This window comes from Sphaerulina musiva (assembly GCF_000320565.1).
Source record: "Sphaerulina musiva SO2202 unplaced genomic scaffold SEPMUscaffold_7, whole genome shotgun sequence".
Classification (NCBI taxonomy): Eukaryota; Fungi; Ascomycota; class Dothideomycetes; order Mycosphaerellales; family Mycosphaerellaceae; genus Sphaerulina; species Sphaerulina musiva.
In genome coordinates, this window is record NW_016017389.1 from 1,140,337 (window position 1) to 1,164,797 (window position 24,461).

Consider the following 24,461-nt stretch of genomic DNA (forward strand, 5'->3'; position numbering starts at 1 on the left):
CGCTCACTACTTCATCAGTTTTAGGAATTCGCAACCTGATTGTCGCAGAGCGGTCGAAGAAGGACATGTAGGTTCTCGTATTCTCCACGAGCTCTACTCTACGTACATCACGTGCATGTCGTTTCAGAAAAATGAGAGCGAACCTGGAATGAATGCATTTCTCGGTTGCAATGTATAAAAGCAGCATCCAATAAGAGCAATGACAGGTGTGCTTACCATGCGACAAAGAGAACGTGGCGATAGAAGTCTCCAGATCTCCTGCCGTTCAGGCTCCCGTGTCGTGTACAGCCAATCACAAGTCAGCAATTGTCAGCATTAGCGTCATCTGGCTCTTTCGAGATGAAATCTGATAGAGTACAATGTCCTCGTATCAGATGTGAGGAAGTGCATAAAACCTGTTGCGTCCTGATCGTAGACCTCACTTCTCTTCTCATTACCAACATTCAGTCAGAAACAACATCTTGACATCGTACATCAAACTCCATTCGACGACTCAAATCCCATCATACCCAACCCAACCAAGCATTGATCGATATGTCTGCCCCAACAGCTGCCGTTCCAGCTACCTGCTGCGGTCGTGAAGGCGGCTGCGTCTGCGCCAAAGAGGCCATGTGTTCGTGCGGCAAGCAGTCTGCACTGCACTGCAACTGCGAGAAGGCTGCGACTGAGAATAAAGTCGAAGGAGCTCGATGCTCATGCAGTAAGCACATAGTCCATCATCATCATCACCAAAGCGGGAAGAAGCTATGAAACTAACGACTGTACTTTTTAATCAGACCAACGTCCGGCAGGCGCATGCACATGCTCTCGTTCGTCGACTGAGAATGCCAAAGTGATGGGTTCTGCTTGTGCTTGTGGCAAGCGAGCAAAAGGTGAGTACCTTGGTTACCTAGTTGGTTGTTCATACCTCAGCCACCACCATGTTACCTTGCCTTAGTCAGCATCGGGTTGAATACATGGTACCTAAATACCTAGGTATATGCTGACTGGAAATCCCGTTTTCTAGATTCTTGCACTTGCGGTGGTACGGAGTCTGGAACTTCTGAGATGGAGACGGACTTCACTACTCGCCGTGCATGAGCGTGCTGGCCGAGGGGGGGATTCGAGAGACGTTTGACTGTACCGTTTTGACTGAGCGAGGCGTTTCGGAAGGAATGGGCTAGTTGGTAGTAGTAAGCTGCTGATGAGGTTTCGGGCAAAAAGGTGTGATGAAGCCTATTCCAGGCCCCGATAGTATATCATCTGACTGCGAATGAAATGAAACAACGTCAATGAACACCATGAGATGAATTCCACGTTTTGGTGTCCGAAGAGTGTTTGTGTAAGCCTGTAAAGTAACTTAGGTATGCACGTGCAGCTGGATTCCCGAAGGGCTTTCACCATCAGGGATCATGATACGCAAACAGCCCCACGAACTTCTATTGGATCAGTTGTGCATGACGCTAAACAATGGATGCATTTTGGCGGCCTGCCAGCCTCACTTGGCATGATAACCTTCGACATCGCGCGCTCGCTCTCTCTCTCTCCCTCTCTCTACCTCCTAGTACAAGTCGACGCACTGCTGTTTCATATGTACTGCCCTAGTCTGCTGTCCCTGGTCTGCGGACTCCGAGAAGTGATAAGCGCGACTGCACGTCAGAAGATGAAGAAAGAGCAGCGATATGGGGGAGGGTGATCAGTAGGGGAGGAAACCTAGGGAGGGGGTGTGTACAAGTCCGCAGTCGGCGGGTGAGCAGGAAGAAAAAAAAATGTGTCTCGCAGGCAGAAAAGCACGCACGTGGTCAACCCAAAGGGCTGGTGGACTGGCCGTGTCTCATACAATTGTCTCACTGGGGATCTGTGGCTGAACAGTGACCACTGCGAACGAGAACATTCCCGAGGCGGTATACCGGCTGTTGGCGCTGAGATATTTTGCATACCGCCAGTCTCCAGCCAGCCTGTGCCGCGGATGTGAGAGGCAGAAAAAAGAATGAGCGCAAGTCTACCTAGTAGTTGTCTAGTGCTGTGTGGTAGTTGCGCGCGCAGAGACAAGAAAAAAAAACACACGCACTCACACACACTAGTAGGTTGATGCGGCAAATCTACTGCTAGTGGTCGCGCGAGCTGGCGGTGTAACATTTCCAATTTCCAGGTCATGCCGTCGAGTTTCCAGGTCGTGCTGTCTCCAGTCGACGAGCGAAGATGAATAGAGCCAGGAAACACACCTCAGACAGTAATGAGCAGACGCTAGACGCGGTGATATGTCTCGATTGAGGTTCTTGGCCTCAGCAACAAGAATAACAGAAGACCGCCAAGTTGGCCTCTCCAGCTTGATGCGCGCCTCAGTTGAGACTGCGTCTATTCTAGCGTAGTGTATCAACAGACGAATGGTGGTTTCGACCGGGTATGCCGTTGTACAGCAGTCCATGGATTACGGCCCATGTCTGGTGCGCGACCGGACTCAAGGGCCAACTCTCGGCATGCCTTCGGAAGCAAGAAGAACGCCCGCAATCAAAAGGTCGGCCCACAAATGGTTGTTAATACCCTGACACCGTCGAAACTCGAGCGAGCCTTAGGATGCGGAGGCGCAATATCTATGATCCTGCGCTCATCTCTCTTATCGAGCAAGGCGTGAGCCACGACCAACACACTCAGCACGGTCATCCATTACCTTACTACCTTAGTGCACAACTACCGCCCCGCATAGCCAGCCAGGATGTCCCAAGTGCCATACCAAGTCTTTGCCGAGAACGACAGACAACGCACATCTTGTGGAGGACCTGCGGCACTTGTTGTTGCTCTTGCGATCGCCCCCATTCCAGCTGCGGGTAGCAGAAATAGATGGCCACTCCACCATCCGCGACGGCTTCCCTGTATGACCTCCTATCCTTTGATGGTAGTAGCCATGGGCCATGGTGAATATATTCCATTTTATCACATACACGCACTTCAGACGAAACTGACGTCTTACTCATGGGGAGTCGTGGGGGTCATCTGACGTGTCAGCCCTATCGCTAGAGAGAACTCGATTGCGACCTCCCTTGTTCGCACGTGCAGTCGGCCAAACGACTGCCACGAGGGGCATAGTCCTGCTGTTCGCCATTGCCATGGATCAGGGTGCGATACGATGGTGATTTGTCTCGAGGTGGCGAATGATGAAGGAGGGCAGTAAAGTCGACCATAAGCGCGATTGCGTGCTGTGATGTCTGGCTGCTGATAGCGCACCATGTGCTTTTCCCTGCACGATGAGGTCTCAGAGAGTGCGCAGATCAGCCCTCTGCGCACTTTAGACTCTGAGTCGGTGTGCACATTGTTACCAGTTGTGGTATGACTGTATGAGTAAGGTATGCCAGTTCAACCTAAGAAGTAGTCCGCCATTGCGCTGATATTGACCTCAATTCGAAGGGTACCTGGTTAGGTACCTTAGTAGATACCGTCGATATCCGAATCGAGCAGATGTCCTCCTCGCAAAAGCGCCTGTCCTTTTGAGGCTCTCAATCTGCGCATGGAAAATAGTAATACGTAAGTACCACATAGGTACTCGCTGGTTCGAAAAGAGCTTGCTGACCTCCCGCGATCGAACAATCGCACTTGTCGTCTGTGCCTACGTCGTCGCTTCCGGCCGTTCCTCTCCGCTCCCCCTTCCCCCCCTCTCTCTCTCCTCGTCATCCTCGTCATCCTCCTCCTCCTCCTCACCAAGCTCCGAGGAGAGTAGGTGAAAAGGAACCAGGTTACAGGACACACGCTTCGCTTGCAAGCTCGCCCTCCCCCCTTCCCTTGCTAAAAATATCGTATAGGGAGAAACGGTGTCTCACACGGCGCGATATCAGCGGAATGGCAGCTGATTGCAGGATCGAGTTGTGACTTGTGGTAAGTATGACCAACCGTTCGTCCTCACTGATCAGATAGATACCTACCTCAGTCTAGAAACGGCGCTAGAAGGGAGTTCAGACAGATATCCCACACAGCGCGGGCACGCTAGAGAGTCTCTCTGCCTCTCTCTGATGAGGGCTCCCTCTGTCTGGAACTACCTTCGTACTAACCACTACCACCACTACTACCACCACTACCACTACGTACGGCCTTTTCTGAAACAAGTGATGTCTTTCATCACGGGAATGCCAGGTAGGTACATATCTAATGTACATACCTAATGAACCTACGTATATGTACCTAGGTACATAGGTAGACAGGTCGGGCTCGCGACAATAGTACCGCCGTTGACTTTTGAAATGACCACATCGCTCTCTTTTCACCAATCTGCTTTCCTGGGTCTCCCTTACATACCTACCTAGTTACCTTAGGTACCTACGAACCAACCCAACCCAACCCATCCCAACCAGGCTCGCGCAAGAAAAGAAGTGACATCGTTGTTACAAGGAAAGGGCTGCTGCTGCGCATCGCAGGGGTGTAGGTGAAGGGGTAGGATCACGGGTGGGGAAACACAACAACAAGAACAAAATGAACGTCAGGTACATGTACTTACTACTTACAGTACTCGTGTTGTAAAAGACTACCGCCAAGGCAAAGACTGCCCGAAAAGAGAGAAGGCGTTCCTGGTTTCGGTTCGGGTCGGTCATATACCTAGAGGCTAGGCTAGGCCGGATATATATCCTGAAATCCTTGTTTTAGCATTAACCTCTCTCGTCTTTCCCGAGTCTCTCTCGTCTCTCTCTCTGTCTATCTCTGCTCTCTATCTCTCTCTATCTCTCAAACCCATGCGTGTGTTGGCTAGGTGGGTCCAACAACAACAACAACAACAGGTCGGGGTAGGGTAGGTAGTAAAATTGGGAAAAGTGTATCATCTAAAGTTCGAATTTTCTTTGATATATATTTTTTTCAAAAAGAAATTGTTGGTAGAGATGAGTTCAAACGGATCGGATAAAGATAGGATAGTATAGGATAGGATAGGATAGACAACTGTATGCCAACCCGCCGTAGCCAAACAACGCTCCCCCTTACGGAAATACCTGCTCGCCAAGAACTTCGATGCATTTTCTCGAGAAAAAAAAAAGATGTGTTTTTGTTAAAATGGTTTTTGTCCTTGTTGCGTCTTACTGTTTGGTCTTTACTTATTCGTATCTTTTTTTTATATATTGGGTTATAGTATAGTATAGTATAGCGTTCGACTTGTTGTCCGGATCTTGAAGTTAGAAAAAAAAAGGCAAGAAAAGGAAATGCCGAAATGATGGTACCTTTTTTTTTTCAAGGAAGGGGGTTGGCCAACTTGGCCTGGCAAGAAAAAGCTTTCGTGGTTGGTATAGATAAATTAGTTGGAATAGATAGATACAGGAGGGAATCCTTGCGGTGGCTGGCATGTACTGTATGCAATGTTATCACAAAACCTTTTGATTTTCTTTTCCAAAAAAAAAGAAAAAGAAAAGAATAAAAATGTACCGAAACGGTAAAAAAAATCAATACTTACCCTTCCCCTACCCTACCCTATCTGACCCAACAGGCTACAGGCTATAGGCTGCTGGTGGTGGGTAAGGTACAGTACAGTATGTACAGTACCAGGTTCGATAGATGGGTCGGTAAGGTAAGGTAAGTTGGTAGGTAAGGTAGTTGAAATGGGTTGTTGGGAATTTTCCCCCTTGAGCATTCTTTCTACTACCGACCGATCCAGGTAATCCATGGGATGTATGTACCTAATAACCTTGTGTATGCATGTATGTTTTTAAAAAAAAATGTCAGGTAAGGTATGCTATATCAAAAAGAAGAAAAAAATCAAAAAGAAGACAAAAAACTCTTCAAAGCCATAAACGACAGGGTGGGTATATACAACGTATCGCTTCTCTCTCTCCTTCTCTCGCCTTCTCGCCTTCTCCCCCTCTTTCTCCAAAAAAAGACAAAATCAAATGCCTGCCGCCGCTGCCTGCCGCTGCCCGCTGCTGCTGCTTCGTAAAAACGTAAATCAATGCCACCTAACAACGCAGATGCAAAAAACAAAACGTTTCAAATACATACACAATTCTCTCTTTCAATCTCTCTCTCTCTCCAAAAAAAGGGGCACAATGCGGCTTTTTTTTAAACCTCCAAAAGAATAGAAGATTCCCTCCCCAAGATGTAGTGCAGCCGTCATTCATTGATGAAATTCTTTCTCTCTCTCTCATATTCATTCGATGCATGAAAAATCTGTGTGACTTGACCAAAAATCAATCAACCAACCCGACCCGACCGACCCGACCACGTGTCGACTCTGTAGACCCGTGGGCAAAACTCTCTCTCTCTCTCTCTCTCCTCATCAGATACCAGGAGTAGTAGTAGTAGTACTAATAGCAGTAGCAGTAGCAGTAGCAGCAGCACCAACAATCGTCGACAAACGACGACTCAATTCCTGATACTCTCGCGCCTTACGCACACAAGCACGATCCAGCAATTCAATCGTATGCAGAGCCACCGACAACGTCGTCGTCTTACTCTGCCGTTTGCCCGTATTCTTCTCCGCCACGGGATCCGGCACTTCGAGTTTCGTGGGCACTTCCCACTCGGGCATGGCCGTGCGGCAAATCTCCATCGTGTCCGGACTCGACACGATGCGGGCCAATGTGGCATACCGTTCGTTCAAGGTGGATCGGTAGCGCTTCTCGACGGCGTAGTGGGCGCGCGTGCTCAGTACTTCCGAGGGGCTGGAGGTGCTGCTTTGAGGACTGCTGGTGCTGGGACTGATGATCGTATGTTGTTGTTGTTGTTCGGCCGCCATCTGGACTTTTTTGCGTTGCCCCAGGTCGATTGACTCGGGTGATCGCTTTCGTTTTTGTCGCATGCTGGGTACGGGGATGGCAATCACCGGAGGCTCTGGCAGCTGTGGCATCTGGGGCACCATGGCGATACGTGGGCTGATCTGGGAAGCCGGTATCCGGGGGAAGAAGCTGGTTCGGGGGCTGATTTGTGGGCTCAAGGGCGTCGTTGCAGTCGTTGTCGTCGTTGTCGTCGTCGTCGCCGTCATGGGCGCCATGGTTCCGCATGTCATGGGATTTTCGGAATACGCATGGCAGAGGTCGTTGTGGCTAACGGTATACCAGGACTGGTGATGCGCTCCATTGTTGGGCGACCACTGAGAATACCAGTCCGGCGAAGGGAGATAGTCGAGTCCAACGTCTGGCGTGAGGACGCCACTAGCTGTGTGGGGGGTCAGCGTCTTGGTTCCCTTGATCGATCACCACGTCCCAATGGTGAGATTGACTGCGAGTTCTCACTTACAGTGATAGCCAGATGATGGGAAGTAGTCATGCTGCATGTCGTTATGCATGACCAGAGTGTCGCCATACGCAGCAGCAGCCATTGTCAGCCAGGCACAGTGCCCTGAGTATATTCCTTCTAGGGCTGATGTGATGATCGGTATGCTGACCGACCGTGCTCGAATGCTGGATTAAGTTTGTGAGAGTTTCGCAATGGCAAGACGCAATAGAGTGAGGCAACGGCAGGGAATTTGACTTCCGATCACAGTGTGATGAGATGTTCCGGGACCAGGCCGCCTTTGTATGTGTGCACGCTGGAGCACTGATCATCAAGGCATCCACCGATTACTCTCCTCCTTGCAATCAAAAGGGCTACGGGTTGCGGAGGACCTGGTCAGCGATCCTCTGCGTCTCGGCGCCGCTGCTGGCCCTACCTGCTGCCTGTCTGCCTGTCTGTCTGCCTGGCCCTGCCTGGCCCTGCCTGGCCGTGGTCGTAGTAGGAGTACCTGTAGTTGACTAGTCAGTAGTAGCATGTCGAGCAACATGAGACAACACCGCAGGCCGCCCGCCCTTCTCCCCAACCCGGGCCTCACATAGGTCGCTCGCAACCCTAAGACGACGTGGACTGGTCGTCCACGTGGGTCCTCGCGCCCGGACATGGTCCTGGGAGGGAACCAAGCATTGGTGAGGTGCCGCTGTTGTCCCAAGCCCTGCTGGTGTCCTGCTGAAACACGACTACACCTCTGTCGCTCACTGCCCGCCCGGGGTGGGTGAAGCGTGGTCGCTATTTTGGGCAACGGGCACGCCATGGTTCGTGCAGACTTGCAACTTGCGCCCTACCTGGTCCTGGTGAATCGGTGAGGAATGATAATGGGCCTTCCCCACATCAAATTTTGCTTTAATTCCTGCGCCTGGCCCTGTCAAAGTGAGGGATCATGGATGGATTGCTGGGGTTGTGGCATGAGAGGCATCTCGATGTCGCTATCCTGTCGCTATCGTCCAATAAAACTATCCACCTGCGAAGGCATCTTATGGCACGTGGTGCGTCTGCTCCCGGTATGTCGACGCATTCGGGACGAGTCAGTAGTGCTGAGTACTGAGTGCTGAGTGCTGAGTGCTGAGTGCTGAGTGTACTGTCAGCTCCTCCAGCTGCCTGCCTCCTTTTTCCCGTAAAACTAACTCCCCACAAGTCCAAACTCGCCACACAGACACCGGTAACTTCACTTTCAGCCCTGTATGTTCAACAAGCCTCGTGCAATGAATTAATGCTGCAGCAGCCACTGATGAAGCACGAACGTTGTGGGCCGCCAACTTGCAGCCTCCCTGGTTAACCTGACCTGACCTGACCTGACCTACCTAGCCTCCTACGGCTGCCATAGTGCCAAGCGTGTCGCGGTTGAGCGGTCGGGTTCAGCTACGCCGAATCATCCTAGCGCGTGGTTCTCTTCGGCACGAGGTTTTGGCCTGGTCGCAATCGGACCGGCCTTTTGACGTCTCCCTTATGATTGCAATCATCCGAGCAGAATGGCGGACACTGGACGTGTTGTGGCGCGCTCGAGGGGCAGTAGGGAGGGCATTGTCATTTCTAACTACAATCTGATCTACTCTTTCTCAGAACACCACTACTAGGTAGGTAGCAGCAACACGTTATGCCCTCATTTGGGACTGTGAGTGAGATGGGAGGTGGTGATGTGGCAAAAAAATATAATAATTACTCTTGGAAATAGATCATCCCGTAAGTTGCCGGCCACAGGCGCAAAGTCGCGCACCGTTCTATAGTGTGATAGTACAACGCACCGGCCGGTCATTCGTGAGAGATAGCACGCTCTAGTAGAAAGGCACCGCAGCGCTGATCACCCAACCCTCTTCGTATTTTCGGTCATCAGAGAGGCAGAGGCTCTGTCGTCCCCGAGCCACTCGCGAACCTGCTGACGAAGAACCTCAATGTCGTCATCGTATTTGCGATATGTCTCGATTAGATGCGTGGTATATTGTATCGCTTTGTCCAGAACAACAGGTTTGGCTGCTTGTTCGGGCTCACTGCCGTCCAGACTGGACCGAGCCCTCTCCGCCGGATCGAGAGAAAATGTGCCTGAGGCTGGAATTGCTGCGTGCAGCTGCTGCAGCTTGGTGTTGACTGTACGCCGGTACCGTTTCTCGACCGCAGCATGTGGTCGAGAGGGCATGGACGTGGACAGCGAGTCTCTCGAGCTGGGTGGACGTTGATCCCGCTCGTACTCTTCGCGAGCATCCGTGTAGCTTCCAACACTATGCTGCTGGTGCAGTTGCTGCAGTTGCTGCAGCTGCTGCTGCTGGTGCAGTTGCAACTCCTCGTTCGACTCCTCCTTCTTGACAGCGGCCATGGACTCATGCCACCAGAAGTTGGTCACGTCCATCGGCATTCCCATCATGCTGTGCACTCCAGGGTACGACTGGCTCTGCGTTCCGGCATCTTGGTGTACAGGCACAAGGCGCAGTGAACGCTGCAGCAGTGCCTGTTCGGGGTATTCGAATGTCAGATCTGATGCACCAGGACCGTGTGGATCGCCTGACCAAAGATCTTGCTCTATGTGTTGTCCATACTGCGAATGTGCGATGCCACCGCGCGGGGGGCTACCCCAAGCGCTTCGCTCGTCGGTCATCTCCAGTCTTGATCCTCACGCACCGCCTTGAATAGTCGAAAATCGTAGGAGTCGATCTCCGAGTAGCCAGTCCAAGCGTCGAGACCTCGTATGTCAGAGAATCCCTCTGGAGATGTGAATATGCCAGCTCAACAATGCCTGCTTCGTGGATGTGAAAGCTTATTGCAGTCGCTGGTAACATGAGCTGCAGATCGGTGTACACCAAGCACATTATCATGTCAACCTCTTCTGCGTTTTTGGGGCGGCAGAAATGGGGGTATTCAATAATACTCTGCTGGTACATCGTACAGGTGAAATCCCGTACAGGAATAATCGAGAAGGCTGGACACGTACGATTCAGCCAATACCGTTATTACCCACCGGGATGCCAATTAACCACTACTTTACCTCGCTTCAGCCATCAGGAAGTGGTGAGTGGATATCGTAACAGGTCTGGTCGTTCAGCATGCATGGTCGCGCTAAGCGGCCGTGGTCATATTAGGCGCCTTGTTCATTGAGGGCACCCCGTAGATGCGTAGGTAGCCTATGACACACATAAAGCTACGCTGGCCTGGGGGCATAGAATGCTGCTACTACGTAGCGAAGGTCTATGAAATTCGCACGATAGCGCGACTGATATGAGGTCCCGGATATTAGCCAAAAGCAACGTACAGAAATTGTCCGAAATCTGCGCTTGCCGCGCTGTTTCCCGAGAGTGCACACAGTAAGTCAGGTAAGGTAGTAGTACCTGTAGTTGTGCCTCCCCATCGCCACGACTGATACGTACTGAGAGTGTGAGAGTGTGAGTGATATGGCCCAGATCCAGACGTGCATCCGTTCGTATCCAACGCGAATTGTTTTGGCGGACGATCTTCGATCGCCCACAACTTGATGACTACTATGTGCCGCGCGAATGACAACGAGAGTACGAGACCCTGCGGAGGAAGACGAGGCACGCACGCCCGCACTTGATGCTCCGCTTGTGCAGACTCCAGAAGAGCGCCCGCCGTGCGCTGTGAAGGCCGTCCGAGACTCCGAGGGCATGGCAATTGGCATGGCTCGATGTCGTACTGGAGCCTGGAGGGGCTTCGACCCCTCGTTGGCTGGCTGGCCACTAGACATACGCCGCAATCAATGCACAAGGCTTGGGTGCTTTCAGCAATCCAGCATTTCCCACCCTCGCTTGAAGTCCGGCAAGTCGTATATGCTCCTTCAGGGTGAGACATAACAATGACCGGGGGGTGGGAACTTGGCGGCGCCGGGAGCGTCACGACCGATTCTCCAACCCGGCCCACAATTCAAGCGCAACATATCGCCAGATGCCAATGGGCGCCGTCCTTCGTCTCACGCTAGACACTTTGAGAAAATGGACGACCAGGCAGGGGATCAGCCGGAGCCCGGTGGAGGAGGAGGCGGGAGGCGGGAGGCGAGAGGCGTGATGAGGGCGGGCGTGAGGAGTCTGAGATGAGGAGTTTGATGAGGAGGAGGAGTCAGGACGAGCCTACGAGCAGACAGACCCGCAGAGGGCGAAAGGCAGTCGGGGACGGGGAGTAGGCATGGACTAATGACGATGAAATCGACTCCAACACACTCCCAACACACCGCAGTGTCAGACGCTAGAAGCTCTCGTTCACTGACCTAATCGCACTAGCAGAACTCAATAGATTAGCGTCTTTTTGTGAGAGACTGCCAGTCGACAAACAGTCAATACAGCCTTTGTTGCTTCCGTTTGATACTTCCGTTTGATGCTACAAACGCAATACCCTTCGACGCATACGTAAGGTACATGTAGTCCTGTCATACCATTGCAGCAAGCAAAAATCAGATCCAAGAAAAGCTCAGCTGTGCCGTTACGACGAGTGGGTGGGTAGGTGATCACGGACATTTCAAAAAATTCAGCTCCGTCTTACATACAGAACGCACAAAACAGCATTTGTTACCAAGGTGCAAGAGCAAGCCAAGGATCTGTTGTTGCGGTGACGACTGATCTTGGTCATGCTCTACCAGGTAGCCATGGCCAGCGCGCCCAAGAACGCGCAAGGGAGAACAGCGTGCTCAAACAGGTAGGTCTCCAAATATCAATCACATCGCGAGGTAGGGGTAGGGTAGGGTGCAACTTTGAACGCCTCCCCGACTGTACGACGACGAAGCTTCTCTCACCTCGAGCTCCCCGAACCACGTCGGATGCTACACACTGGCTTCACATAGTAGGCAGGCGGAAGAAGGAAATGAGATCAGAGGAGGTACAAGTGACGCCCTTCTCAAAAGGGGGTTTTTTTTGTTTCATTATCGCGTCTTCTATACATACAGCTATCGCATCCATTCTGGGTTTTGGTGAGATCGCGGGCGAGCTTTCGCTACTTTCCAGCGAAGACAACAAGCAAGAGCAGAAGCAGGACGCCCACCCGCAGTCTAGGTTCTCGCAATCCAATCTGATAAAATACCCTTGAAAAGCCTTTTTTTTGTCCCAGATTCTCATAGGCTCTAACTGGGTAGCCATGATCGAAAGTCAAAGACAGTAGGAAAAGCCAGAGAACGTGTATGTGCAGCCATTTGGCTGTAAAGAGTGGTTTGAGCACTAGCGCAAAGCAGTATATGGATCACCGCCTGTCAAGGCTGGCCATTGCTGAGAGCTGTGACTCATGGTCGTTGGGTGGAAAGTGTGCAAGATAAATTGCGGTCTTTTCGAAACTTTTTCGAGACTTTGCCGTCGGTGAGAGGAGTCGCCATGCCCCCTAAGATGGCTTTATTAACTTGGCCGGGTCCGCACCACGATTGATAATTTCCTCAGTGAGCAGCTTTTCCTTTTCTGCGTAGAGCAGCTTGTATGCATGGCGGATGGTACTGTCGCTAACCTTTGCCACGGCCATGATATCTTTAGGAGTCTTTGCCTGCCCCATGAGCATGCTGGCCATGAAGATGCAAGCGGCAGCGGATGACAGAGGAGAACGACCAGCGAGAGCACCGGTCTTAGTCATGACTGTGGCTAGAGCTATAGCCACATTGGTGCTTCGCTGATCCATGTCCAGCATGCTGCAGTACCGCTGGCAAAGGTCTGCAGGATCGGCGGTAGTGGTGGTGTATGCATTATTGTAGACTAATAAGTTTAGCAAGAGCACAGAGAAGTTAGCTGGTGACGCGCGAGACTTACCGTCAGGAGCGACCGCAGTTTTCGAAGCACTCTTCTGCTTGTCCCTCTGCCTAATGAAGTCTTCGAGCATCTTATATGTCTTGCCAATCTCCTTCTTGGTGACTTTAGTAAGATCCATAACCTCGCGAAAGGATCGTGGTACTCCGTTGCGGCGACAGGCCAGGAAGACGCAGCCTGCGATGAGCGCGTCCTGACCCTTGCCTTTGAAAATTCGACTCTCCTCAGCATCCTTATACAGGTGCTTTGCAGTATCTGACACGGTCGAAGGAAGTTGCCAGCCATCGCAGAGTGCGCCGATCTGCTTGTAAGCTTGCAGCAGACTCTTGTTGCCCTTGTCCAGATTCGCTTTGTTCTGAGCGCGGTGTAGGTCCTTGGCCTTCATACCACCATCACCGAAGGCAATGTTAGTATTGAGCTGCGCGCCATTCAAGAGAGCGTTTGGACCATCTCCGACACGACTAGGGTCATCGTTACCCTGGTCATCGTTTGAAAAGGTGCGCCATTCACTGCTCGTGTCGATTGAACGCTCCTGCAAGACCAAGCCACAGCTTCCGCACAGGAGGTCACCGCTCGCATGGTCTTCGCGGAGATCTGGAGGATCTTCGCAACATTCTCTGCACATGAGGCGTACGTTCAGATTCTCACGCCACTCTTCCTCCTGTGCCGGCACTGGGATCGGATCGGGCACCGCGCCCGGTGACAGTACTTGTGCCATGACGGCTAGTGGCTTGCGCACGGCAAAGTCTTTTTTGATCGAGTCCTCGAAACGTAAAGTAGCCCGCTTTTTGATGCCTTTTGAGCTCTTCTGGAGCTTGTGATTCTTGGCGAAGCAACGAATGAAGAGTGGAGAATGCGTTTTGGCGGTATTGAGCAGGTTCCGGCGGTCGTCGTACCTTTTAAGAGTGAGGTCGCGGCTAAGGACTCACGATGTCAGCGCAGTCGCCACAAGATTGCCTTGAAGGTAACCCAAGCGCAGAAACAAGTGCGTCGTCTGAGTGGAACGAGGTGATTGCGACTGTAGTAGTGTCTTTGAATGTTGCGCACAAAGACGCAAACGGCCAAACAGTTCTACGGTGAGGTGGAGTGCGCACGTACCCTCACACCCGTTGAATGGACGGCGGACCGATACTCGGCAGCGTCAGATCGACGAGTGAAGTGACGGCACAGAGCGAGAGAGCTGGTTGGAAACAGAGGTGCGCGCTGAGTTGTCCGGCCGGAAACCAGTGAAGGTGTCCTTGAGCAGAGCGACAAGAGTCAGACTTGACTGGTGTCGCGATTCTCGTAGACGTCGGCCGTTAGATCGCGCAGGTCGGGAGTCGCTAAAACCAGTCGCCAGCAACTCGGTGAGATATTGTCTGATGGACGTGGTGGTTTCCGCGGTGCGACAAGCGGTTTCTGAGACAGGGAGCGGTGGAGGGCGGAGAGGGTGTCGAGGTGGATAGAAGAGAGAGGGCGGATGTGAAAGAGATGACTGTGACGAGAATCACGAGATCGTCGAGATGGTGGGAGAACCCGAGCCGGGAATTCCGTCTTTAGCGCTTCACGTGACTTACACTGAAGAGCAGCTTCACGTCGGGTTAGTAGTCTGAACAGTGTTTGACGGCCGCCATTGATTGCACCTCACTGCCCTCGCCACATTCAACCATGCAGGCATTCAGACTCTCGGTCTGTGTTGTCTACCTACCGATACCTGAAGTGCCATCACTAACACCTCCCAGCGCAACGCGCTCGTCCGAGCAGCGACTAAGCAAAATGCCACGACCTTCCGCCGCACCTTCATCGCAACTCCTGTCCGCTCGGGTATGCCCTTCGCCTGTCTACGACCTCTCAATGCCCTCCAACTGACTGTCGATAGCCGATATTGTCCAGGACCTCTACCTGAAAGAGCTTAAATCCTACAAGCCTGCGGCAATCAAGGCCAACGACTCCGAGGGCCAAGTGCAAAAGTTCGCCGTCCCTAAAGCGCCACAATCGCCTGAGGAGGCCGATCTCCAGAGCGGTCTGCAGGAATACGAAGCATCGACACCCGAGGTTCAGGGTGCGGCGACCGATGCCAGCGCTGCACCAGTTGAGCAGGATTGGTTCGTCGAGGAGGAGGAAGAGGATGAGGCGCATGGTCACTAGATGTGGGAACAAGTGGGCTGCGGAGGTGGACGTGTAACATATCTCAGTGAAGCAAAGAGCCAATACCAGTCAAGATGTGTATGTGCGACATGTGGGAGTGAAATTGTTTTCTTTCAAGAGCGCTCGCTGAGCTGCTCAAGGTGAGCTGGATGCTTGGGTTCACAATCAAGTCTCCATGGTATCCGGGTGTACGTTTCACGCAAAGCACTGCTTGGAGACTGAACATGGGCTGGCGTCCATGCTACATGATTCACCTATAGGAGGCAGTATCGGCAGTACAGATCACGTGATACAATATCCCTCACATTGGCATCAGAATGCCATGGACGAGCAAGCCGTTAATCTGACTGATGTCTTCAAGTTGACCGCTTTGGCAACATGCCTCGGGGGCGAAAATGTTGCATAAAGAATCAACGCTTCTACAGTCTCATCTGTGACTGGACAGTGTAGGTCTGCACTTCGCGTCAGAAGTTGATATTTGCAGGACGAGATGGACTTCCCACCAGGCCTTTTGACAATTTTCCTCTACATCAGCGATAAAGTGTAAACGAAATCACAAGTGTGCCTGGGGGGACTCGATTGGACAAAAGGCTTTGCCATCTCCGCACAATTTGGTAGTCGCAGTACTCGCCTCTTGCCATACCGGTCTTTTGTCAGCTCCGATTAGGCAAAGAAGAAGAATACCATGGATTGGCCATGATCACAGGCTATACAGGCCGAGATCCTCTCGGGAAGTCCTTATTAGTCACACGCAAGACAAGAGAGTAAGGTAGGTAATATACCTTAGTGCAAATTGTCTTGGGTATTGAGACATGATCTGGATACAGGTACCCATCATCTACACCCTTGCAGCCCGCAAATATCCAACAAGTCCACTACAATATCCAGCTAACTTCGCCACTCTCTTCCTCTCCCCGTCCAACGCATCCTTGTACTCATGTACAGCATCTCTCACTTCCTGATCGCCAATCACAATATCTCCATGCACACGTAAAAAGACTGCCATCCAAGCTTGTACGAGCTCGAAATCTCGCTTCGACTGCAGTAGCCAAGTCAAGCTTTTCACAAAACTGACATGCTCGGCCGCTTCGAACGAAAGAGATCTAATTTCTACATCGGTGGCAGCTGGACTGAGATTCTTCAGATGCTCTAGGAATGGTGCGAAGTCCTCTGTCTCGCCCGAGGCGCGAAGGAGTGAGGTGAATTGGCTTCGCATACCATCTCTCGAGAGTTGTAGAACTCGTGTACGTTCCTTCTCGAGGTCTGCTTGCGAAGTGCCTAATGAGTCGTTGGCATTGATAGCTTTCTGGCCTTGGCGATCCTGGAGAGATGGCAGGAAGAAAGGCGCTTTTTCTGGTTTCTTCGGGGCCTCTGTGGGTTTATTTCGTTCACGAATCAGGTCGAGATGAAGGAGATTTTGCCAGCGGGAGCGAGGGACAAGAGACAGTGAGAGAAGATTGGCGGACAGAGAGTCGAGATCTGCGTTCGGATCTTCTGAAATATCGAGGTCGATGTTTTCGTCTTCTGAGTCGGATTCATAAGCAGTACCTGCTATGAGATTCAATCCGCCTTCGCCGGAAGTCGTCGGTGCTTGAGCAGTGCTTGATTGTATGACTGCCAGCAGCTCCTTCTGAGTAATATTTCGTGTGGATACATGCATGAAGAGGCTACGGTTTGTCCAGATGTCGACCCCTACGTTGTCGTTGGATGCAGTAGCGAGGTATTCACCCGTCGGTGACAAGGCCAGCGTTGTACACTCAGCTCTCAACTTGAAAACGTCAACGAGATGGCCTGTTGGTAGATCCCAAAGAAACACGAGTGGTCCAGCAGAAGCAGTAATCCAATGTCCATCAGTGGAGAATTGAAAGTCCGAGAACTTGAGGTCCTGTAGCTCAGCGAGCGGCGTACGTGAGCGCCACAACTCACGTATCAGCTTCTGAGTCGAAATGTCTATAACACGAATGCAGCCATCGGTACAAGCGAAAGCAGCCAAGTCCGCACCGCGGTGGAACCGCATACCAGTGATGCCAGTTGAAGTCGACCAGTCGAGCTGGTCTTTGAGCAGTCCGCTGCTGAAGTGCCAAAACTTGATCTTGCCGTCTGCACCAGCCGATACGACCGTCTTGTTGAGGCTGTCCACGGCCAAACCCACCACCGCAGCGGCATGCTTGCCCTGTCCACGATAGAACTTCTTCTTACCCTCGTCTTCCACGATAAAGTGATCACGGTCGACATCCAATCGCAGTTGCTTGGCTTGCATAGTCGTCAATCTGGCTGGAAATCGTTGCCGCTGTATCCCAGATTGCATATTGAACATGTCTATGCCTCCCTTGTCGGAGCCCACCAATCCAAACGTGCCGCATGGAGAGATCGCGACCGATGTAACATTGCCGGCGTCGCTGGTTGCAAAAGCCCATCGACCTGCACGCTTTCGGCCCCAGAACCAAGTTCGAGCTTTCGAATCGTTCTCATGCGCCGTTAATACGCTTTCCCAGCCAGTCATTGCACTGACTTCAGCACTGACTTGTTTCGACTGGCCGTTCTGCCATATGGGGTGCTTGCCGGGCAATGCACCAATGCCGCCATCTCTGTTCAAGCCGCAAGCCATACTCGTGATGGGCGGGCACTTCAGGTCTTCGAAAGCATCGCGTTCCCCAGATAACAAGCCTTGCTTCTTGGCTTTCTTCTGTACAGCGCCTTGACTGAGTTCCGTGCTCTGTCGGTCTCGTCGCAAGGACCAGCCCCAGAGACTCCTATCCTTGCTGGCAGACATCAACCACTTTCCATCATCGTCTGCTCCATCTGAGGCTGTCGGCAAAAACATCAATTTCGAGATGGGTGCACCATGGCCGCTAAGCTCATGCAGAATACGTGGCGTTGGATCGAAAGGTGTCTTATCGAAGATCCAAGTCTTCAAGCTATTGTCCAGGCCGCTGCTCACCAGGATTGCCTGACCCGATAGAAACTCGATTCTGCTAGTACCTCCCGGAGTGGTCGCTGTAGGCTGCGCGTGAGCTGCCCGCAACACGCCAGCTTTTCGGCCACCGTTGTTCAGGTCCCAAAGTGTCACATCTCCTGATGCAATAGAAGCAGTAGCCATGACACCGGCCAGTCTACCATCCTCTCCAGCTCCCAGGCCATCTGTTCGAAACGAGATGGAAGTCACGGGTGAGCCAGCAGGAGTGTTCAGCTGAATCGCAGTCTGGTCCGTCTTGATATCATGAATGAGAAGGGGCCCTCTCTCATACGCGATAGCAACCAGAGAGAGGACGGGAGTCGGCTCAATGGCCGTCACAGCGCCGTATGCAGTGGAAGGGGGAAGCACAGTGTAGACCAGCTTGCCGCTCGAAACGTTCCAGATCTCAGCACTGCCATCCTGTCGACCTGCAACAATTTTGTTCAAGAACGTCGGTATTCCCGAAACACACCCGGTAAACGGTACGGGCGAAATGCCTCGGAGCGATGTGTAGAGCTCCAACGTGGACGTTTTCCAGACGAGCAGCTGAGTATCGCACACGCCCACGATCCAGCTGCCGAGGAGACAAAAAGCCTGTACATTCTCTTCACAGTCCACCGGCCACTCCAGCTCGGCCTCTTTCTTGCCACGTTTCATCACCCACACGCCTCTTCCCGACGCACCGCCCTCGCCGCCCCATGCTGCAAAGAGCTTGTCCTTCCACGCAACGCTGGCGGTGATGACCTCGGGGGTCTGTGGTCTGGTGATGAAGACCAGGTTCAAGCCGCGTCGTAGGTCGTATGTCTGCAGGCTCCGGCCGACCGAAGTCGTGATCTGAAAGGTCGTCTTGCCCAGCGCAACACTCGTGAAGGGAACTGCTGTGGGCGACACCAGACCGACGGTTCGGTATGGCGCAAACACTCTCGACTCTCCCGCGGGGCGATGACGCCTGGCGTCGCCAGTGGCCAACTTTTGTCGCTTCGCGACGCGTCCGTCAACCTCCATGTCGACGTGGATGCGTGCACCTTCTACCACCATCAACAAATCTCATGTTCAAAATTTCTGGCCGAGACAAGCTTTTGATAGCGGCGATCTCGAACTCTAATTGAGCCGCAAAGCTGGGCGGTGACGTTGGAAGTTTTTTTTTTTGGCGGGGGCTGCCCTCCGAGAGTCTGAACCTTGATTGCAGGTTGCATTTTCATGATTTTTTGTGCTTGTGCTTGCCCGTGCTTGTGTTTGTGCCTACTTTATCCCTACCTATGTACATAACCCGAAAGCCACCTCTCACCTTACCTGATGCATACACCGTCCTTCCCTGCCGGCGTGCATCCCTCGGTGGTAGTTCCCTCACAATAATGGCCATCGTTGACACCTGCGGTTCTGGCCAGTAGCAACACGCCAATGGCTGCCACCAACCACACTTGACACCAACCACACCAACCACGCCACTATGGATCCTCTGACTCGCACCATATCGAGCACCTCGCACGACAGCGCCCACTCGCATTCTTCCGCTCATGTTCTGTCGGCATCTACTAGCTCTATCGTTAGTCGCAAAGGCCGCCATGCTGAAATTGACGCAACCCCAGATCACTCGCAGAGCGCCAGCATTTCCATGCCACCGCCCGCTCCTCCAAAACCTAATCCCCTCCTGTACCACGCCGCGAGTCGACGGTCGTCGCGGGTAGAGGCGCCCTCAACCACGCCTTCAACTAGGACACTTAGCGCCGGCGAATTCCAGCCAGCAGGACTCTCAATGGACGTCCCCGACTCCAGCGACACCACTCGGAAATCGGAGAGCAATACGCAGGCGCAATCGGACTCAGGTCTTCCAACCCGTCGTGCTGAGCCTGACCTGGACAGCAACAGGATGTCCTTCTCGTCGCTGTATGGAAGCGGAAAGTACGCAGGCGTGAGCGCGCCGAGCTCAGTGGGAGGAGGCTCTGATGTAGATGCCAGTAGGCCGGATGGAGCAACAACTGCTACTCACAATCTTTCTATCACCACACAGAGCCAGAACGGCGCGCTGTCGCCCACCCTCAGCGGCTCGATTGGAGATAACACGCCGCACGGCAACCCTGGACAGTCAGGCACTTCATCTGCCTCGCCGATCAATGGCCCGCCAGCTTCTGCAAGCACCCAGCCCTCCAGACAAGGCAGAACGATCGTTAACAATCGAGGAAGAACGCCAGCTGCATCTCGCAGAGTGTCTGGCAGTGTATATGGTAGCGTGAACAGCAGTGTAAACGGCAGCGTTACTGCTAGTTTTCCTGGGAGCGCTCCTCCCAGTGCCTCCCACTCGATGGAGCGACATACAGACAACTCGAACAAGATTGGGACAATAGGCATTTGTGCACTGGACTCGAAAGCGAGGAGCAAACCATCTAGGAACATCTTGAACAGACTTGTGGGCAAGGACATCGACTTTGAGGTTATCATCTTCGGAGACAAGGTCATCCTGGACGAGAATGTTGAGAATTGGCCAGTCTGTGACTTCTTGATATCGTTCTTCAGTGACGGGTTCCCTCTGGAGAAAGCTATTGCATATGCCAAGCTTCGGCGACCTTTCTGCGTGAATGACTTGCCAATGCAAACAGTCCTTTGGGACCGGCGCATGTGCTTGAGGATATTGGACAAGTTGGGCGTACCTACACCGGAGCGCATAGAAGTCAACCGGGACGGAGGGCCTGTGGCCTTGACTGCCGACATTGCAGCTCGCATGAAGCAACTTACTGGCGTCGAGCTGATCGGCTCGGACGATGGGAGAGGTGGCGGGCAACCCCCACCCAGTGATGTGCACATGGAAGACGACGATGACACGTTGGTTGTCGACGGCCATAGGCTGCACAAGCCATTCGTCGAGAAGCCCACGAGTGGTGAAGACCACAATATCAATATCTACTACCCTAAGTCACAGGGCGGCGGCGGACGTCGTCTGTTCCGTAAGGTCAACAACAAGTCCAGCGAGAAGGACGCCACCCTCGTTGTACCCCGAGCGGTCACAGAGCCAGATGGGTCCTACATTTACGAGCAGTTTCTCAAGGTGGAAAACGCTGAAGATGTCAAAGCTTACACTGTCGGCACAGAGTTCTGCCATGCCGAGACCCGCAAGTCGCCTGTAGTAGATGGCGTTGTCAAGCGTAACCCGAATGGCAAGGAGATACGATATGTCACCAAACTCAACAAAGAGGAGCAAATGATGGCGGCAAAGATTGCTTCTGGATTCGGTCAGCGTGTTTGTGGCTTCGATCTCTTACGCGTGGACGACAAGAGCTATGTCATAGACGTCAATGGGTGGAGCTTTGTCAAGGACAATAACGAGTACTATGACAAGTGCGCTCAGATCTTGAAGGACATGTTCATCCGCGAAAAGCTCAAATGGCAGGGCAGAGCCACTCCCAGCGAAGTGGACGATGGGGAAACCAGGGACGCTGATTACATGTCCAGAAAATCAATGATTCCCAAGGAAAAGGAGTTACCTAACAGTACCGGACACCGCGGAGTGCTTGGCAGTGTTTTTAGGAGTCGCAGCATCTCACAGCTGCGCGATCATGTGCACACTGTAGCATCACACGTCGGACACCCGCATGCCGCTAAGTCCCCAAGTGGGACTTCCAGTCCGATCACGTCGCCGACGTTAGCCGAGCGAAGAGGTTCATCTCACAAGCGTCATTCAACAGTGCCCCTTGTGACATCAGAAATGCCGTCCGCAGCAGTAGCAACACCATTGGATCATATCAGGGATAGCTTGAGCGAGCGTCCAAAATCTGCTGATCTGGAGTCTCTTGTGCCGTCTGAAGCACCCTCGCATGCTCCTGCACCTGCGGTGAAGAGTCAATGGAAGTTGAAGGGAATGGTTGCCGTCATTCGACATGCGGATCGAACGCCGAAGCAGAAGTTCAAGTTCACATTCCACACCAAACCATTCGTTGATCTGCTCAAGGGCCACCAAGAAGAGGTTTTGCTTGTGGGTGAGGCTGCCCTGCACAGCGTTCAGCAAGCTGTGAAACAGGCCATGACCGAGGGCGTAGAAGACATGAACAAGCTTCGCACACTCGCCAACGCACTTGCGAAGAAGGGTGCTTGGCCGGGAACTAAGGTGCAGATCAAGCCCATGTTTAAAAAGCCAAAGGAAGTCGAGGCAAGCAAGAATAACAGTAAGCCAGGCGATAAGGAGAGCGGAGGCTTGAAGCAAAGCTTTCCCTGCATCGAGGACCAAGCCCATTCTAATCATGCAGCTGAACACGTCAAGCCGGAAGACTTGGCCGACAGTCAAGGCCTCGCTGACTCTGTTGGCGATCGTGCGCAACAACGTAGTGACTCTTTGGGTGAAATTACCATGTCGCGAGCTGCTGCTGCTGATCAAAACCTTGTCCTGGATAAACTGCAGCTGGTCATGAAGTGGGGAGGCGAGCCCACTCATTCTGCACGGTACCAAGCTACTGATTTAGGAGAGAACATGCGCGCCGACTTGTGCCTCATGAACCGCCGTGTACTAGAGGATGTATCGATCTTCACATCATCAGAGCGTCGTGTTAGGACCAGTGCTGGCATCTTTGCAAGTGCTTTCCTGGAGCAAAAGGATGTCGACGATGACCAGATTCACATCAGGAAAGATCTGCTAGATGATTCAAATGCTGCTAAGGACGAGATGGATAGGGTCAAAAAGAAGCTTAAGGGGCTTCTGCGCAAAGGCGAAAAGGCGCCCGAACAGTTCGCCTGGCCAAAGGATGGCACACCGGAGCCTTATGTGGTGGTACGTCAGGTTGTCGAATTGATGAAGTTCCATCGCAAGGTGATGAGAAGCAATTTTGCAAGACTGCAAGGCTCAGAGGCTGTCACTAGCTTGGAGAAGATTCAGAAGAGTCCAGCTCGAACTAATCAGGGCAATGAAGCAACGCCACTGAATGAGACTGCTGCACTGAAATCGACTTTCGAGAACCCCACAGATGCCAAGGCGTCGACCATACAGTCCAGATGGTGTACTGGCGAGGACGCGGAACTGTTCAAAGAGCGCTGGGAGAAGTTATTCAACGAGTTCACCGACGCTGAAAAAGTTGATCCCAGCAAAGTCAGCGAGCTCTACGATACCATGAAGTTCGACGCCCTTCACAACCGCCAATTCCTCGAGTGGGTCTTCACACCTAACAAGTCCATGCTTCACGAAGCGAATGAAGCGAGTTCGCCCAACCTCAAGCGCACGGAGAGCGACGAAGCGCGACAGGAGTTCGAACAGACGCACGAAGGACAAATCCCTGCTTCATCGAGTGAGCCAGGTGGCTGCAGCAGCGAGCTAGCGGCCATGGAGAATCTGCAACTGCCACCACCGAGGAGAAGTGACACAACTAGCACGATTGCATCCAACATGGAGGCTAGTACTCATAGTTTGCGCAAGAATTCAAAGGATGGCACTACCAAGGAGCCTCCCAAGCCGACTCTCTCGCAGCGACTCGGCTTTCGACGTAGAAGTGCTGAACTACCAAATGATCTTCTGGCACCTCCAGGCAAACCACAATATGCGCATGCGGACGACCCCTCGGCATCGTATTTCAATCTATTCACAGGAGGCAATCCGGGGAACAACTCGAAGGTCAAACATGACGTTCGTTTGGAGAAGCTCAATGAAATGTACAAGCTCTCCAAGATTCTCTTCGACTTCATTGGACCTCAAGAGTACGGTATCACAGACAGCGAGAAACTGGAAATCGGCCTCCTGACCTCCTTGCCACTTCTTAAAGAGATCGTCAAGGATCTGGAAGAAGTGCAGGCTTCGGACGATTGCAAGTCGTTCATTTACTTCACCAAGGAATCACATATTTACACGCTGCTGAACTGTATTCTTGAAGGTGGCGTCCAGACTAAGATCGCTCGAAATGCTATTCCAGAGCTTGACTACCTCAGTCAAATTTGCTTCGAGCTCTACGAATCTGAAAACCCGGACGCCTGTGCGCATAATGCTGCGAATCCGGATGCTCCTCAACAGAACCTATTCAATTATAGTATTCGCATCACAATATCGCCGGGTTGTCACACATTCGACCCTCTGGACGTGCAACTGGACAGTAAGCATTGCATTGGCTGTGCACCCCGGCGCTCACTCACTAGTCATGCCGACTGGCGTGAGGTGTTGGAGACTCTGAGAGCCAAATTCAAGATGGTCAAGCTGCCAAAGAGTTTCACTCCTGTCAATCTTTCCGAGAGGCATCCCCAGGCGTTTGTGAATGATGTGGAAGAGACTGCATTACAGGAGTCGTCTGTCGAAAGTAGCAGTAAGAAGCCGAGCTGATAGATTCAGAGGCTACGCATGCTAGCCAGATTACGGCAGCACACTAGAGTAGAGTACAGTACCTTACAGTAGACCAGGGATTCGCTTGTATACTTACGTAATGATTAGAATCAATGTGAGGTCAGGATGTTTAAACGTGATGTATTCCATTCCTCTCAGAAGC

At 52.4% G+C, this 24,461-nt stretch overlaps 8 protein-coding genes across 8 annotated transcripts; 3 read left to right on the forward strand and 5 right to left on the reverse strand.

Moving 5' to 3' along the window:
* Positions 1-534: 534 nt before the first annotated feature.
* SEPMUDRAFT_109427 (uncharacterized protein) lies at positions 535-1,080 on the forward strand (the record flags this gene model as incomplete). The annotated part of the gene is made up of 3 exons (XM_016900782.1): positions 535-700; positions 777-872; positions 1,007-1,080. The coding sequence occupies 3 exons, from the start codon at positions 535-537 to the stop codon at positions 1,078-1,080; spliced, it is 336 nt and encodes a 111-aa protein (XP_016759463.1).
* A 676-nt stretch (positions 1,081-1,756) lies between these two features.
* Positions 1,757-2,674, reverse strand: SEPMUDRAFT_150301 (uncharacterized protein; the record flags this gene model as incomplete). Its single annotated transcript, XM_016906076.1, has 1 exon — positions 1,757-2,674. A coding segment is annotated over exon 1 (378 nt), but the record flags the coding sequence as incomplete, so codon positions are not given.
* A 3,074-nt stretch (positions 2,675-5,748) lies between these two features.
* Positions 5,749-6,734, reverse strand: SEPMUDRAFT_150302 (uncharacterized protein). The gene has a single exon (XM_016906077.1). The coding sequence runs from the start codon at positions 6,680-6,682 to the stop codon at positions 6,224-6,226; it is 459 nt and encodes a 152-aa protein (XP_016759465.1). The 5' UTR covers positions 6,683-6,734; the 3' UTR covers positions 5,749-6,223.
* Positions 6,735-9,013: 2,279 nt separating this feature from the next.
* On the reverse strand, positions 9,014-9,802 carry SEPMUDRAFT_118640 (uncharacterized protein; the record flags this gene model as incomplete). The annotated part of the gene is made up of 1 exon (XM_016901446.1): positions 9,014-9,802. The coding sequence occupies one exon, from the start codon at positions 9,800-9,802 to the stop codon at positions 9,014-9,016; it is 789 nt and encodes a 262-aa protein (XP_016759466.1).
* A 2,253-nt stretch (positions 9,803-12,055) lies between these two features.
* Positions 12,056-14,377, reverse strand: SEPMUDRAFT_150303 (cyclin-like protein). The gene is made up of 3 exons (XM_016906078.1): positions 14,028-14,377; positions 12,933-13,846; positions 12,056-12,878 (listed from the first exon to the last, which is right to left on the reverse strand). The coding sequence occupies exons 2-3, from the start codon at positions 13,645-13,647 to the stop codon at positions 12,517-12,519; spliced, it is 1,077 nt and encodes a 358-aa protein (XP_016759467.1). The 5' UTR covers positions 13,648-13,846; positions 14,028-14,377; the 3' UTR covers positions 12,056-12,516.
* A 156-nt stretch (positions 14,378-14,533) lies between these two features.
* SEPMUDRAFT_150306 (mitochondrial F1F0 ATP synthase subunit Atp14) lies at positions 14,534-15,404 on the forward strand. Its single transcript, XM_016906079.1, has 3 exons — positions 14,534-14,597; positions 14,651-14,732; positions 14,788-15,404. Exons 1-3 carry the CDS (start codon positions 14,577-14,579, stop codon positions 15,054-15,056), a joined length of 372 nt encoding a protein of 123 aa, XP_016759468.1. The 5' UTR covers positions 14,534-14,576; the 3' UTR covers positions 15,057-15,404.
* A 439-nt stretch (positions 15,405-15,843) lies between these two features.
* SEPMUDRAFT_68865 (WD repeat-containing protein 36) lies at positions 15,844-19,017 on the reverse strand (the record flags this gene model as incomplete). The annotated part of the gene is made up of 1 exon (XM_016909843.1): positions 15,844-19,017. The coding sequence occupies one exon, from the start codon at positions 19,015-19,017 to the stop codon at positions 15,895-15,897; it is 3,123 nt and encodes a 1,040-aa protein (XP_016759469.1). The 3' UTR covers positions 15,844-15,894.
* A 616-nt stretch (positions 19,018-19,633) lies between these two features.
* On the forward strand, positions 19,634-24,434 carry SEPMUDRAFT_150307 (Acid_phosphat_A-domain-containing protein). Its single transcript, XM_016906080.1, has one exon. The coding sequence runs from the start codon at positions 19,769-19,771 to the stop codon at positions 24,296-24,298; it is 4,530 nt and encodes a 1,509-aa protein (XP_016759470.1). The 5' UTR covers positions 19,634-19,768; the 3' UTR covers positions 24,299-24,434.
* The last annotated feature ends 27 nt before the right edge of the window (positions 24,435-24,461 follow it).

Coding starts and splice junctions, on each gene's coding strand:
- SEPMUDRAFT_150302 (XM_016906077.1), bottom strand. CDS start 6,682: ATGGCGGCCGAACAACAACAACAACATACGATCATCAGTCCCAGCACC.
- SEPMUDRAFT_150303 (XM_016906078.1), bottom strand. CDS start 13,647: ATGGCACAAGTACTGTCACCGGGCGCGGTGCCCGATCCGATCCCAGTG. Junction 12,879..12,932: donor AACTGCGGTCGCTCCTGACG/GTAAGTCTCGCG, acceptor TAAACTTATTAG/TCTACAATAATGCATACACC.
- SEPMUDRAFT_150306 (XM_016906079.1), top strand. CDS start 14,577: ATGCAGGCATTCAGACTCTCG. Junction 14,598..14,650: donor TGCAGGCATTCAGACTCTCG/GTCTGTGTTGTC, acceptor AACACCTCCCAG/CGCAACGCGCTCGTCCGAGC. Junction 14,733..14,787: donor CGCAACTCCTGTCCGCTCGG/GTATGCCCTTCG, acceptor GACTGTCGATAG/CCGATATTGTCCAGGACCTC.
- SEPMUDRAFT_150307 (XM_016906080.1), top strand. CDS start 19,769: ATGGACGTCCCCGACTCCAGCGACACCACTCGGAAATCGGAGAGCAAT.